The sequence below is a fragment of the Borostomias antarcticus genome (assembly GCF_949987555.1).
Source record: "Borostomias antarcticus genome assembly, chromosome: 18".
Taxonomy (NCBI): domain Eukaryota; kingdom Metazoa; phylum Chordata; class Actinopteri; order Stomiiformes; family Stomiidae; genus Borostomias; species Borostomias antarcticus.
In genome coordinates this window covers 23,884,536-23,899,398 of record NC_140251.1, presented here as the reverse complement: position 1 = coordinate 23,899,398, position 14,863 = coordinate 23,884,536, and the positions used below count along the sequence as shown (strand labels likewise).

The window sequence follows — 14,863 nt, the reverse complement described above, 5'->3', positions numbered from 1 at the left end:
AAAAAAAAAAAAAAAGTAAAAGAAGGATGTCCAGCCTTGGCTGGCAATGACTGGCAATCCAGAACCAAGTCTTGTATGGTGGAAGTCTTTTTTATTTTGGTCCAGTTTCTGGGTAAGTGCTAGAGGGTCTATGGGCTACATGTAGCAGATTTGTGGGTTAGGGTTAGGGGGTCTATGGGCTACATGTAGCAGATTTGTGGGTTAGGGTTAGGGGTGATATGGGCTACATGTAGCAGATTTGTGGGTTAGGGTTAGGGGGTCTATGGGCTACATGTAGCAGATTTGTGGGTTAGGGTTAGGGGGTCTATGGGCTACATGTAGCAGATTTGTGGGTTAGGGTTAGGGGGTCTATGGGCTACATGTAGCAGATTTGTGGGTTAGGGTTAGGGGGTCTATGGGCTACATGTAGCAGATTTGTGGGTTAGGGTTAGGGGGTCTATGGGCTACATGTAGCAGATATGTGGGTTAGGGTTAGGGGTGATATGGGGTAGATGGAGCAGATATGTGGGTTTCTGGGTTAGGGGTGCTATGATAGATGGAGCAATTTGGGGGGTTAGGAGTGATATGGGGTAGATGTAAGATTTGTGGGTTAGGTTTTTGGTTAGGGTTCGGGGTGCTATGGGGTAGATGTAGCAGATTGGGGGTTAGGGCTAGGGGTGCTATGGGGTAGATGTAGCAGATTGGGGGGGTTAGGGCTAGGGGTGCTACGGGGTAGATGTAGCAGATTGGGGGGTTAGGGGTGCTATGGGGTAGATGTAGCAGATTGGGGGTTAGGGGTGCTATGGGGTAGATGTAGCAGATTGGGGGTTAGGGCTAGGGGTGCTATGGGGTAGATGTAGCAGATTGGGGGTTAGGGGTGCTATGGGGTAGATGTAGCAGATTGGGGGTTAGGGTTCGGGGTGCTATGGGGTAGATCTAGCAGATTGGGGGTTAGGGGTGCTATGGGGTAGATCTAGCAGATTGGGGGTTAGGGGTGCTATGGGGTAGATGTAGCAGATTGGGGGTTAGGGGTGCTATGGGGTAGATGTAGCAGATTGGGGGTTAGGGGTGCTATAGGGTAGATGTAGCAGATTGGGGGTTAGGGGTGCTATGGGGTAGATGTAGCAGATTGGGGGTTAGGGGTGCTATGGGGTAGATGTAGCAGATTGGGGGTTAGGGCTAGGGGTGCTATGGGGTAGATGTAGCAGATTGGGGGTTAGGGGTGCTATGGGGTAGATGTAGCAGATTGGGGGTTAGGGGTGCTATGGGGTAGATGTAGCAGATTGGGGGTTAGGGGTGCTATGGGGTAGATGTAGCAGATTGGGGGTTAGGGCTAGGGGTGCTATGGGGTAGATGTAGCAGATTGGGGGTTAGGGTTAGGGGTGCTATGGGGTAGATGTAGCAGATTGGGGGTTAGGGGTGCTACGGGGTAGATGTAGCAGATTGGGGGTTAGGGCTAGGGGTGCTATGGGGTAGATGTAGCAGATTGGGGGTTAGGGGTGCTACGGGGTAGATGTAGCAGATTGGGCGTTAGGGGTGCTATGGGGTAGATGTAGCAGATTGGGGGTTAGGGGTGCTATAGGGTAGATGTAGCAGATTGGGGGTTAGGGCTAGGGGTGCTATAGGGTAGATGTAGCAGATTGGGGGTTAGGGGTGCTATAGGGTAGATGTAGCAGATTGGGGGTTAGGGGTGCTATGGGGTAGATGTAGCAGATTGGGGGTTAGGGCTAGGGGTGCTATGGGGTAGATGTAGCAGATTGGGGGTTAGGGGTGCTATGGGGTAGATGTAGCAGATTGGGGGTTAGGGGTGCTATAGGGTAGATGTAGCAGATTGGGGGTTAGGGCTAGGGGTGCTACGGGGTAGATGTAGCAGATTGGGGTTTAGGGCTAGGGGTGCTATGGGGTAGATGTAGCAGATTGGGGGTTAGGGGTGCTATGGGGTAGATGTAGCAGATTGGGGGTTAGGGGTGCTATGGGGTAGATGTAGCAGATTGATGGTTAGGGCTAGGGGTGCTATGGGGTAGATGTAGCAGATTGGGGGTTAGGGTTAGGGGTGCTATGGGGTAGATGTAGCAGATTGGGGGTTAGGGGTGCTACGGGGTAGATGTAGCAGATTGGGGGTTAGGGCTAGGGGTGCTATGGGGTAGATGTAGCAGATTGGGGGTTAGGGCTAGGGGTGCTATGGGGTAGATGTAGCAGATTGGGGGTTAGGGCTAGGGGTGCTATGGGGTAGATGTAGCAGATTGGGGGTTAGGGCTAGGGGTGCTATGGGGTAGATGTAGCAGATTGGGGGTTAGGGCTAGGGGGTAGATGTAGCAGATTGGGGGTTAGGGCTAGGGGTGCTATGGGGTAGATGTAGCAGATTTGTGTGTTCTCTGGTTTACATCATACGCTGCATTGTTCTCATTGATCTGGAGGCTTATCCAATCATCTGTGATTTAATGAGGGAAGACAAGTGAGGTGGAGCTTAACGTGAGCGCAGCTGTCCATCTGGTTTAAAAGTATATTTATGGTAGGTTATGGATTGGGTGAGGATGAGGATTGAGATTATCTGCTGACAAGCAGCCATGTTCTTCTCTATGTGTCCTTTCCTCTGGGAGAACAGAGCTTGACAGCATGTGAACAGAGTGGATAAATGAGGACAGAGACTGGACGGTATGTTTGCAGGGCAGAGTTCACAACATGACAGACATGAGCATCACAAAAACATGGCTTCATCTCACCTCTCTTCCCTTTCCACGTCACGTCAAAACAGGAACAAAAAGAAAGAGACAGGGAAGAGGCACATGCAAGAGCATCTTAGAAACTGAGGAAATGCATTCCTGCAGTAAACATGCTGTCCCCCACCAATGATACTTCAGCCTTTTGTAGCAATGTTGGTTCATGTTGGATGCTGGAACAACTTGCTTACTGGCACTCATGACTTGCAGCCAGGTAACAAACATGCTTAACATTTATTTGGATTAATTAGCTAGCATAAACAGTTAGTAGATAGTTGTCTAGCATAACCAGTTAGTAGATAGTTGGCTAGCATAACCAGCATTCACTCAGTCTATATTTCCCCAACCATTGCCTTGGAGGGGAGTTCCGCTCTCCCCAACATGACATCCTGCCCCTCGTGAAAGACCCCCCTAAAAATGAATGCAAACAGTCAGACTTTTAGGTCGCTAACGTTTTTAGCATAAATCAATGGAGTTTAATACAGCGAAAATTTGCATTGCAATTAGATGACATTTTCTGACTGGGAGTGAGAGATGCTGAAATGAAAATATTTTTGTTTGCTGTACAGTAGTTAGCTACATAAGTAATGTAGCCACGGTTTAGTTTATGTCTTCTGATAGTAACTGATAGTAACTGTCACTGTTAAAGGAGAATGCTCGTTTTTGACACCCTGGACCTTATTTACGGCATATTATAAGACGTTTGACTCACCGAGATAACTTTGGTGTAATTCGGAGGCCTGTACAATAAATTTAAAATCCAGCGCGAGCCAAGTATATCCATGTAATGGCGGCGGACGGGGCACTGAGAATGCAGCTTCTAAAAAATCTATTTTCTGCCGCGAAACGGTTGTTTTCATCAATCTGTCAATAACACAATAACAATCGCTAGTTGTGCTTGTATAGAGCGAGGGCTTGTTGTGGTTTTTCACATGCCTCTGTAATATGATCTTTAGACATGTCTTAAGAAACTAAATAGCTTCCCCACTTGCTCCAGCACGCATGTGCACAGCCCGCAAGCTGGCTATTCTCCGTCTGTAGGCTACACTCGCGGCTCACATTCTCTACGCTACGATCGGCGTCCATCATCTTCTATATCCTTAAAATCGGATAAATATTCAGGCATATTGCACACAATATTCCAGGCACCAACAAGCCGATCGTAGAGTAGAGAATGTGAGCCGCGAGTGTAGCCTACAGACGTAACGGAGAATAGCCAGTCTGCGCTACTGCTGTGTTGTTTATATGCCATGAAGCACAACGTTGCGCATGCATACTTCGACTGAATACTGCGTCCCGGGTGCGTGAGTTCTAGAAGGTAATAAATGTCAATGTATTATCTTTCTGAGTAGACTGTTTGGACGATTCAGCTTACTTTTAGTAAATCTAATTGGAGAATAAGCACCAGGCATGTTTGTAAAGGTCCAAATATCGCGATGTATTGCTTTAAATTGACAAATATCTTATGTGATGGTCATGGCACAATTCAAACAGGATCAATAAATTATTTGTTTATCTCCATTGACTACCATACATATTTGTTCCGAATTAAGGTCGCATGGGACGACTCTTCCTGCTTCCGCTCAGGCACTCTATGCTTTTACTGAGACACCAAGTATATTTTTTTTAACAAAAATATGTTCTACCGTACTACTGCTGTAATACCCCACCGGATTATTTATTTATTCCTTATTTATATCCATATAGCATGTACACAATCCATCTTATACACTATGGAAAGGGTATTTATTGTGTAATTAGTGTTAATTTGTAAACTTTATAATTTCTGTAATTTGTAACTTGTACATTTGTAATTGAGTATTAGAGTTTCTGTATCAGCATAATCTTGGAGCTAGCAGCAACATTTCACTGTGACTGTACACCGTACATTACATGTGACAAATAAAGGAATCTTGATCTCTATGTATTGGCAACGGGGAAAATGAACCAAAGCGAGCAACCCCTAGTGGTGGGATCTGGTACATGTATGACGAACTAATACATGAGGGAACGAACACGACCCGATCTAGTAGCTCTGCCCCCTCCGGTTTCGTCAGGGTGGGGGGAAAAAAACAATAATTTACTCAGAGAAAAGGTGGTCATCTTGTGAGCAACGCTTATCTGTCATTTGACAGCATGTGGGCTGAACCGGCGTTTCTACCCTTCCGCCCAAACAGCAGGCTCCAACTATAAAGTACAGCAGAACCTCGTCTGGTTTTCTGTTGTGACAGCGTGGGTTATAAATAGCTCCTGGCCGCTCAGGAACAGATGCCTGAAGCTGCACTGCCACTTAGGCAAATCACAGCGCTGTTGGCGGACATCTCGACACCTTTGATTGATCAGTTTTACAGCGGAGAGCGAGAGTGACATGTACGTATGGGTGGTGGGCGTCGTTTTCCTCCTTGATCACAGGAGACGTTACTACAGCGCTGGCGCTTGACATGTGATCTGTCACTACAGCACACAGCTGCCAAAGACCAAGCACACAGAAATGGACTGCACCTCCATAAGTGATCACCAGTCTTAATGACATGAATCAACAGAATACCTTCTGAAGTGCCACGAGGGAGAATCTCTGAAAAACAGACATGCATCTAGAAATCCCTGAGTGTGGTTGTGCCAAATTGATGTGGCTTATATACAAGTAAGCACAGCATTGGCAGGAGCTTTCATCAGAAACTGAACTGAACATGCTTCAAGAAAAGCATTGCACTTGGGCTTCTGCAACATTTCAGTGTCTGTACACTGAGCATTACATGTGATGAATAAAGAATCTCAATCTGATGGGATCAAGCAAAGGAATGTACAATACAGTATAACACATTTATACAACATTTGTTAGCAATTAATTTACCAGTTGAGGGATCCCAAAATGGTGTTTGATGTAATGTCACAGAAACATAGGCTACATTTCATTAACTGGGTGAGTTTCAGTTGCACTTAATCTCACTACAGAAAGGGTAAATATTTGCTGTAAGTGTATTGAGGTTTGGAGACGTGATCTGTGCAGTACCTCAGCGTGGTGTTCATCATTCTGCTGCAGGACATCGATACACAGTTCCCCCAGTCGCAGCATGTCTTCCAGTCTCTTTACTGGTGCCGCCTGGGTGTCAGCTGCAACATTACCACAGAACATTACCACAGAACAGAACATTACCACAGAACATTACCACAGAACAGAACATTACCACAGAACATTACCACAGAACAGAACATTACCACAGAACATTACCACAAAAGAAACCTGATACCTCGTACAGAAACCAACTCCAGCTTGACCAGATTGAGTGTTATCACTCATGACAAAATACAGAAATTTATCACAGAAAAATGAGAAGCAACAACAACAACCTGTGAACAGCCATCAAAACCTTCAGTTAATTAAATGTCATAAGAACACAGAAACGACTGCTGAACCAAAGTTGTAATGTGCTGACACCCTATAGCACTATTGTGGCATTAAAAAGGTTTGAACTGGTACAAACCCTCAATCTGAGCATATTCCGTTAGCTGGGAGTAATTGACCAGAGCTGCTTTCTCCAGACATTTCTGAACCATTTTCTTCATGTCCTCGGGAGGGACAGGTGTGGTGATATCCTTCATCAGAACCTGCAGGACAAGTGAGTCATGTGATGTCTATGTGGATAGCTGAAGAGAATACAAATCAAATCAAATAAGCTTTATTGGCATGAATGGTAATAAACCGTTGTTGTCAAAGCAGAATAATAATACAAAATTATGTACATACATATGACATACACATATACACATTCATTACATAAAATATGTTACATTTGTCAATGCAATCCAATGGTGTATTAACCGGAGAGATATGATATATACATTAAAATAATAAAATAAAACGTAAGAAATATATATATAAATATATAGACACATATATATACCTACGCATACACATAAATACATACATATATATACATATATATACACATACATGCATATAAACATATAGATACAAAATAATATAATCAGATTATGTAATATATTAATTAACATTCATGTTTTTCTCTAATATCATGGCAGAGTGTTACGTATTGTGCAGCTAAATGTGTGAATCGTGGATCTTCTCCTAGACAGAGTTTCACAAGTTCATCCCATGTTTTCCTCTGATATAATGAGTCTGCTGCTGTAACCTGTAGTAGGAAGGTCTCTCTGACAGGCAGGTATAGGGGGTAGGAAGGCAGGTATAGGGGGTAGGAAGGCAGGTATAGGGGGTAGGAAGGCCTCTCTGACAGGCAGGTATAGGGGGTAGGAAGGCAGGTATAGGGGGTAGGAAGGCCTCTCTGACAGGCAGGTATAGGGGGTAGGAAGGCCTCTCTGACAGGCAGGTATAGGGGGTAGGAAGGCAGGTATAGGGGGTAGGAAGGCCTCTCTGACAGGCAGGTATAGGGGGCAGAAGAGGAGAAATTGACCTCTGTTTCTATTTCCCCTAAAGAACAGTGTTTGCAGATTCTCAGTTCTCTGGGTTTCCATTCCTTCTTATAACGACCTTTTTCGATCTCTAGTTGATGGTCGCTGAGTCTGTACATTGTTAATGTGCGTTTCTGTTTGGGGTTTTTTACGCTTACTCGATATTGGGCTAGAGAATATTCTCTATTCAATAAGCGATAGCATTCTAATTTGTTGATTGATTTTGTTTCATTTTTCCAATTGTCAATGTAAAAAGCTTTGTTTTTCCTTGTCTATGGTTTTCAGTTGAGTTTTGGAGAGATGATGGAGGTCTTGGGTTTTGAGGTGGCAGGTTTCTTTGTTTCTCAGAGGGTCTGTCTCTGGGCAGAGGCTGTTACTGAGAAAGGCTCTGTGGTGATACGAATCAGGATCAGCTTGAGATAAGTGAACCTGAAACTTAATTGACCTTTTGATCATGTGGAGAGAGAGAGGGACGTTCCCCAGCTCTGCTCTACATGCATGGTTTGGACAGTTTCTGTGGACCTTGAGGATTTCTTTACAGAATTGAAGATAAGATTTTTCTGTGGGTGTTTTGTCCCATGACGTGTGCCTCTGGGTGATAAGAGGGCCCCACACTTCACTTCCATACATAAGGATGGGTTGAATTACACTACGGAATAATTTTAGGAGACAGGTTGATCTAAATGTTCAAGAGGGTAGGAGATAGGTTGCACCCCTGATGCACCCCTCTTCCTTGGTGGAAGAACTCTGTTCTTTTGTTTCCAACTTTAACACAACATTGGTTGTCAGAACATTTGGATTTAATTATGTCATATATTTTACCACCAATTCCACATTGAATGAGTTGGAAAAATAATCCATTATGCCAAATTGTATCAAAAGCCTTTTTTAGATCTACAAAACATGCAAATATCTTCCCTTTGTGTTTTTTGTGAACATGTTTTTGGATGAGTGTATGCAGAGTGAAGATGTGGTCTGATGTTTGGGTAAAAAGCCAATCTGGCTTTTAGACAGGACACAGTGATCAGTGAGATATGTAATTAATCTGGAGTTAAGTATGCTACAGAAGAGTTTGCTCAGGTTGCTGTTAACACAGATGCCTCTGTAATTGCTGGGGTTGTACTTGTCTCCATTTTTAAATATGGGAGAAATAAGACCCTTATTCCATATAGTGGGGTAATATCCTGCTGCCAGCACTAGATTGAAATGTTTTTGTATAGCGAGTTGGAGCTTTAGGTTACTGTGTTTCAGCATCTCTGGGCTAATGCTGTCAATACCGCAGGCTTTCCCATTTTTTAGGGTTTTTAGTTTGTGCTGTAGTTCTTTAGTGGTGATGGGGTAGTCAAGGGCACATTGGTTGTCTTTTACTGCCCTTTCTAGTTCTTTTAATTTATCTTAAGTTAAAACTTGGATGGGATTTAGACCATGACATTCTGGATTTTTATAAAGGCCATCAAAATAATCTTTCCAGATATTGCCATTTTTAATTGGGTTGGTGTCTGCATGCGTGTTTCTGTTGATGTTTTTCCATAATTTCCATAAGTTGTTTTCATTGATAGCTTTTTCAATGTTGTTGAGTTCTCCTTCCATATAACACTTTTTTTTTTCATATGGAGGAGTTTTTTGTATTATTTTAGGGCTTGGACATATTCAAGCCGTCCTGCTGGCTCATTTGGGTTCCTGTGTTTTCTGTTTGACAGTTTTCTCAGGTTTTGTCTGGATACAGAACATTCTCTGTCAAACCATCTGTCTTTTTGTTTCATGCTGAATTTTTTAATTTGTGATATTTTTAATTTAGATTTGTTTGCCAATTGGATAAATATACTATTTAAGTGCTGTGTGGCTAAGTTTATGTTTTCCCCATCAGGCTGATACTGGGTGCTCAGAAAGGTATCCAGCATGTTGGGAACTTGAGCAGTCTGGTGCAGCGGTGTAGGCAGCAGTGCTCTCTTCTGTCCATTTGTATTTTCTCGGCAGAGGAAGCAGCCTTGGCTCTGGATTTGGATTTACAATGTGTGACAATTACTCTTTCAGAAATAAGGTTATTTGGCTATGGTCCAACAAGGGCAGTTGTGGTGATACTATAAAGGCATTTATATATTGTGATTCAATATCAGTAATGGAATAATCTACAACACTACTACCTAGCACAGAGCAGTATGTGAGTCTGCCCAGAGAGACAGAATACTTGGTGAACACTTTAACAGAGGCTTCCTTCTCTCATCCTGATTGGCTAGATATTTATACAAATGATCAATTTATCTCAAAGCTGTTCTGCTCGATGTTGACAACCGCATGGTTCATGGATTGGCAGGTTTTTGGACGGCCAAAAAATCCAAATCAAAATAAAATCAGATACATGAAGTGGCCTAATGCTTCCCTTTCTAGCTAGCTGCTGCTAAAGTTTCAACTAGATAGGCTATGTTGTGATGTAGTGATCCCATGTTGCTTACTTTTACTTCACACAATATGCAGAAGCTGATGGCTGTTTGCAGCATGTAGGCTAACCCGGCCTATAGCCCACCAAAAAGATCAATATTAATTTCAAAATAATAGCCAGCTAGCTGATAGTTTAGATATCTTATATCGTTTAGGTATCAATATACGTTTAGTAGATGCTGATGATGTACAGATGTGAGAACATAAGAATGGTCACCTGACCCGCGTTATTCCAAAAAATGGTTTACGGCATTCCGCACCACCGCCCGCATGCCCATAGAGGGCGAAGTAATACTACTTATTGACACATTTCTGTAGCTCATCTCGCACATTAGATGAGCCTACCTTGTTCTCAAACTCCTTGTTCTCTGTCTGGTTGTAATTTAATTTTTACGAACAAAGCCTATCTATCTATGGTAGGCTATTTATCTCTGTAACTGTCGTCGGGTCTATATCTGTTAACTCTTCTGGAACAAGGTATCGGGACAAGTAGAGGTTTAATACAGTAGGCTTACTAGCTAGCTAGCAGAGTGTTTTCATATGGAACATGGCATCAGGACGAGTAAGCTAGCTAACAGAGCTGACTAGAGAAGTGTTTGAAATGGTTCACTCACTCCCTATGTAGTGTTACCCATAGTGAACTACATAGGGAATGATTGATGAGTTTTTGGACACTACATGGAACGTCATTGCGTCGGATATTCATGGAATGCAATGTACACAAACACCATCCATGTGACACAGTGATCAAACGTCAGGGCATCCGGGGTCATGGGTCAGCTAGCTAGCTGTACCTACAACTCCGTGGACACAGGCTGATCTACTGTACGAAATTGGACCCAGGAGTGTTCTCATATGGAACTAGGCTAACAGTTGTTTCAAGACCAGCAGTAACGTTAGTGGTTTCATTTTTGTCCTTCGCTTGGCTATTCTTGTTGGGATGAACTGACCAGCTGTTTCAAATCACCGGTATAAACAGGAAGAGATGCCCGCTTCTATGACTGGATCTACACAGCAAACAAGCATAACAGTGCATCATGAAGACCGACTACTTGCTACATTAGGCTACCTCCTGGAATACCCCACTTAAAGGTCTTTCATATTGAAAGTATCTTGATGGTCTGGGGAGTCGCTGGAATTAAGGGAGTGCATCAGCCGTGATCCTTGACAGTAGGCTACAAGCCATAACGTAGCCTACGCGCTGCGCTCAGCACAAAGTTGGATGAATGGATGGACTTATTGGAATCCTGGAAAATGTTGATTGCACTCTAAAATCATGAAAGCATAAAGGTAAAAATGCAGCAACAGAAGTAGGTGTAGATGAGATGGTGGTTTAAATGAATGGCAACACGTAGGCTAGAGGAAAGTCCTCACGCGAGCATCAATTGAGGCTGGTGATAATGCTGATAATCTACAGTAGGGCTTACCTCTGGCTGAGTTCATGGTTACAACCATTCATCTCTTATACATCTCTTATTCATCTATACAATACAATACGTCTATACAATACTTGCACAATAGTTTGGACGTTAAATCCATCCATCTATCAAACTAGAGAATTCAACCCAACACCTGCGGAATAGCCGCTAACGTAGACTACCCCCCTCCCCCACGATCCAGGGCTAGGAAACCGGTCCCTCCAGTTTATTTAAATATAAAATAATTTGTAGCAGGGGGAGGGTGTTGCAATCATGGATATATTAATAGAACTGGATGCGGTGACTACGTTGACGCCTCGTTCTTGAGAGTGAAGCTTTTTGAAGGGTCCACCGACCCCTTTTGACATGCGCAGTTGTGTTTTTTTGCGTCACAGGCATGCGCAGTTGTGCTTTTTAACCACGTGATTTGTTGACCCGGCCGCGTCCACGAAGTTTACACATTCATGTGGATGTTTAATGCGCGTTCACCGCTCTCCCCGCTGTATTGCATGTTGATTGATTGATTGATTTTATTTATTTTTAAGACAGGGACAAGGTACAGTAGACATTTACCCTATAGAATAGGGAGAGATGCACTGTACAAGGTTATAGCTAGACAGCTAATTTCCACCCGCAGTCCCTGGGCAAATAAATATACAGTCTTAAAATAGTGGGGCAAATAGTACACAGTGGGAAAGTTACATACATGCTGTAGAAGGAATACAAAAAAGTTATGTAGCAAAGATTTCACTCATTCCTATACCCACATCCCAACCTCCCCAGACCCTTTCTCAAACCCTAGGTACAGCCCCCATACATATGTGCCACACACACACACACACACACACACACACACACACACACACACACATACACACACACACTTGACTACAGGTGCGACTACAGGTGCGCGCAGCTTTGCTGAGCGAGTATCCACTGCTTTGCGAGGCGAGAGAAGCTATGAAAGCTTGTTGTTGTTGTGAGTTCTTTTGGAAGGCTGTTCCACTGTTTTATGGCCGTCAAGATGAAGGATGATTGACCAAAAGCAGTCTTACGTTATGGGATTCTGCATGCCCTCTGCGTTGTTCCTGCATTAGCATTGTTAAGTACCTGCCATCAAATCACGAGTCTGTCAAATATATAGTTTTGAAAAATTATCTATATATTAATTAACTATATATATATATATATAGTTTCGAAAAATTATTTCTTTATCCAGGCATCTTAGTTTCATAATAGCGGAGCAGGTTATATTTGCTCGTATGTGGTATTTATTCTGTTCACAACTTCTTGATCGTACAGCCAGGCTACAGAAACCGTAGCCATAGCAGAGGAGCGGGGGAACAGAATGCTCCTGTTGCTGTACAGGAACGCGGCTAATAGGGGAGTTTGTGGTACTATTTTCCATTCGCCCTTGATGAATCCTAACACAAACCCATATCTATAACATATTCATTCTTCTTCTTCTTAATATTATTATTATTATCATAACCGTACTCAGCAAATGGAAAATAGCACCACAAACTGAGCTATTAGCCCAGTGCTTGTACCCGCAACAGGAGCTCTCTGGGCCGGCCCCAATGTGATGCAGCTCGGCTTGGCATAGGGGGTTGTGGAGCTCTGTAGCCTGGCTGTACGATCGCAAAGTTGTGAACAGAAAAAATACCACATACGAGCAAATATAACCTGCTCCGCTATAATGAAACTGGTAAAACTAAGATGCCTGGATAAATAAATAATTTTTCTAAACGATATATTTGACAGAATCAGTATTTTACGCAAGCTAGTTCTTAATGCTAATTCAGACACACTAACAGAGCGGGGGGAGCTGTGAATGCGCAAAGTTGTGTGGGAGAACTTTGGGTGGTTGAACACCAGGCGAGCAGCGTCTTTCTGGACAAGTTCCAGAGGTTTAATGGCTGACGCTGGGGCCCCATTAACCAAATAATAATAATAATTTGAGGGCAGTGCCTCTACCTACTGTAGTTGGTAGTATAGTTAGCTAACCATTTTGGCTATTTGCTTTGAGAACTGGCCAGTTGATATGTTGTCGCATGGCACAGCTGTATCAATAAGCCTATGTAGCGTTGAGAAGTGCTATTCAGCAACATTCCAAAGACCTGAAGCCAGCAGAGATGAGAGGCCGGCTATGCTGAGCTCACACTACAGGATCTTTGGGCCAATTTATCCCTGATTCACCTGGTCTGGAATGTTGGTTGGTACCGATGTTCAGGAGATTAATGTGAGGGGTTTACAGATCCAATCTTAAACCTCCTGATTGGCTGGAAGACCCATCGGGGCGGCCCCTAGAATTTCAAACATGTTTAATATCTAGATTATCACGTCACTACTTTACAAGCGAGACCAGTGGTTTGTTAATCCTTCGGGCACGAAAATATCCTGTAGTGTGTGATGCTGTTATTTTCAAATCTTGTAGTGTGTGGATGTTTGAGATTCACAAGAAGAATGTCTGTTAAGATTATCCTTATGTGTGACAACCTGCCTTTGAAATTGGTTAGGATTTTTTAAATCCTCTAGTGTGAGCCCAGCATTAGGGTTAGGAGTCCAGAGGCTTTCAGGCTGTCTGGTGGCCCCAGCGTTACGTAATTGGCAAAGTCTGAGACCTACATGAAAGAGGAAGAACAATATGGCACCCAACAGTTTCCAAAATGAGGTATAAGGGTATTTTTGCAGGCATGTAGATTCCAGAAAGTTGTTTTTATGCTGGTCAATACAAGTTATTTGGGAATATCTGGGCTGGAATGTGACTTAAGGAGCAGGCTTTCCCACCACACATACCCTTTCCAGCAGCGAGAGCGTGGCTTTGAGGGCCCCATCCGGCCGTCCAAACGGGAAACAGTACCTGCAGAAATAAACAGTAGGCAAGGCAGATGACTTCAGGCAACAGTTTACTGTAGGAAGACATGGAGTTATGATAGCTGAAAGCAGGTGAATGCATCAATTTTAACAGTGACAACAGCTAACAAGTCTTATTCGTCAAGGTACTGTAATTACACTGGCTGGCATATAGTCAGTCAAACACCACCACAAACATCACTCCAAGAACACTTTCTTTTCACAAATGAAATGCCTAGTTGTGTACTGTATATCTCAAAAGGTCTCAGATAGACTCATTACTCCATTAATCATGAATGAAAAATGTACTTATAAATACATGGGCCCGCGGAGCCTCAGAGCCACATTCAGAGCCACATTACACTGTAGGTTAATAAGAGCAGGACAAGCATATGGCCTCGTCTGAGGGGCTCCCCTTCTTGGAGTGGGTAAAGGGGCTAACTAACTTACTAACTAACTAACTAATTATCAGACTTCTCCAGCTTTCATCAGCTTTGCTGTAGTCACTGTTAGTCTTTGTACTCTGTGCTCAGTGCTCTTTGTGCTCAGTCCTGTGGGATGCACATTAGCATAACCCCAACAGTGTCCTGTGTATTTTATACCGCCATTAGCCTCTCGTTGAAGGGTGTTGCTAATGACCCCCCCCCCCCCACACACACACACACCTCTCCAACCACCCACTCTTATCAACTCTTTGAGGCCAGATGGAGGGCCCTCCACAAGCATGAAGGCCTTTGAAGAGACAGAGTTCAGCAAGTTGAATGGCACAGATCCATTGATTGAACCATCATTCATGGTCTAGGTCTGAGTCTGCTGTGCTAACAATGCCATGACAAGGTGGTCCCACGGGGTGGCGGCAGGGCATGGAGATGAACAGATGAGAGGCAGGGCGTGGAGATGAACAGATGTGAGGAGGAGTGATGAGGCAGGGCATGGAGATGAACAGATGAGGGAGGAGTGATGAGGCAGGGCGTGGAGATGAACAGATGTGAGGCAGGGCGTGGAGATGAACAGATGTGA

At 43.7% G+C, this 14,863-nt stretch overlaps 1 protein-coding gene across 1 annotated transcript in view; it reads right to left on the bottom strand.

The window, feature by feature from the left end:
* cadps2 (Ca++-dependent secretion activator 2) overlaps positions 1-14,863 on the bottom strand; it is a 404,172-nt gene that overhangs the window by 118,565 nt on the left and 270,744 nt on the right. Inside the window, exons 15-17 of the mRNA XM_084453028.1 lie at positions 13,787-13,850; positions 6,185-6,308; positions 5,713-5,813 (exon numbers count right to left, since the gene is read on the bottom strand). Coding sequence (XP_084309154.1) covers positions 5,713-5,813; positions 6,185-6,308; positions 13,787-13,850 — 289 coding nt within the window. The remainder of the gene's footprint in view (positions 1-5,712; positions 5,814-6,184; positions 6,309-13,786; positions 13,851-14,863) is intronic.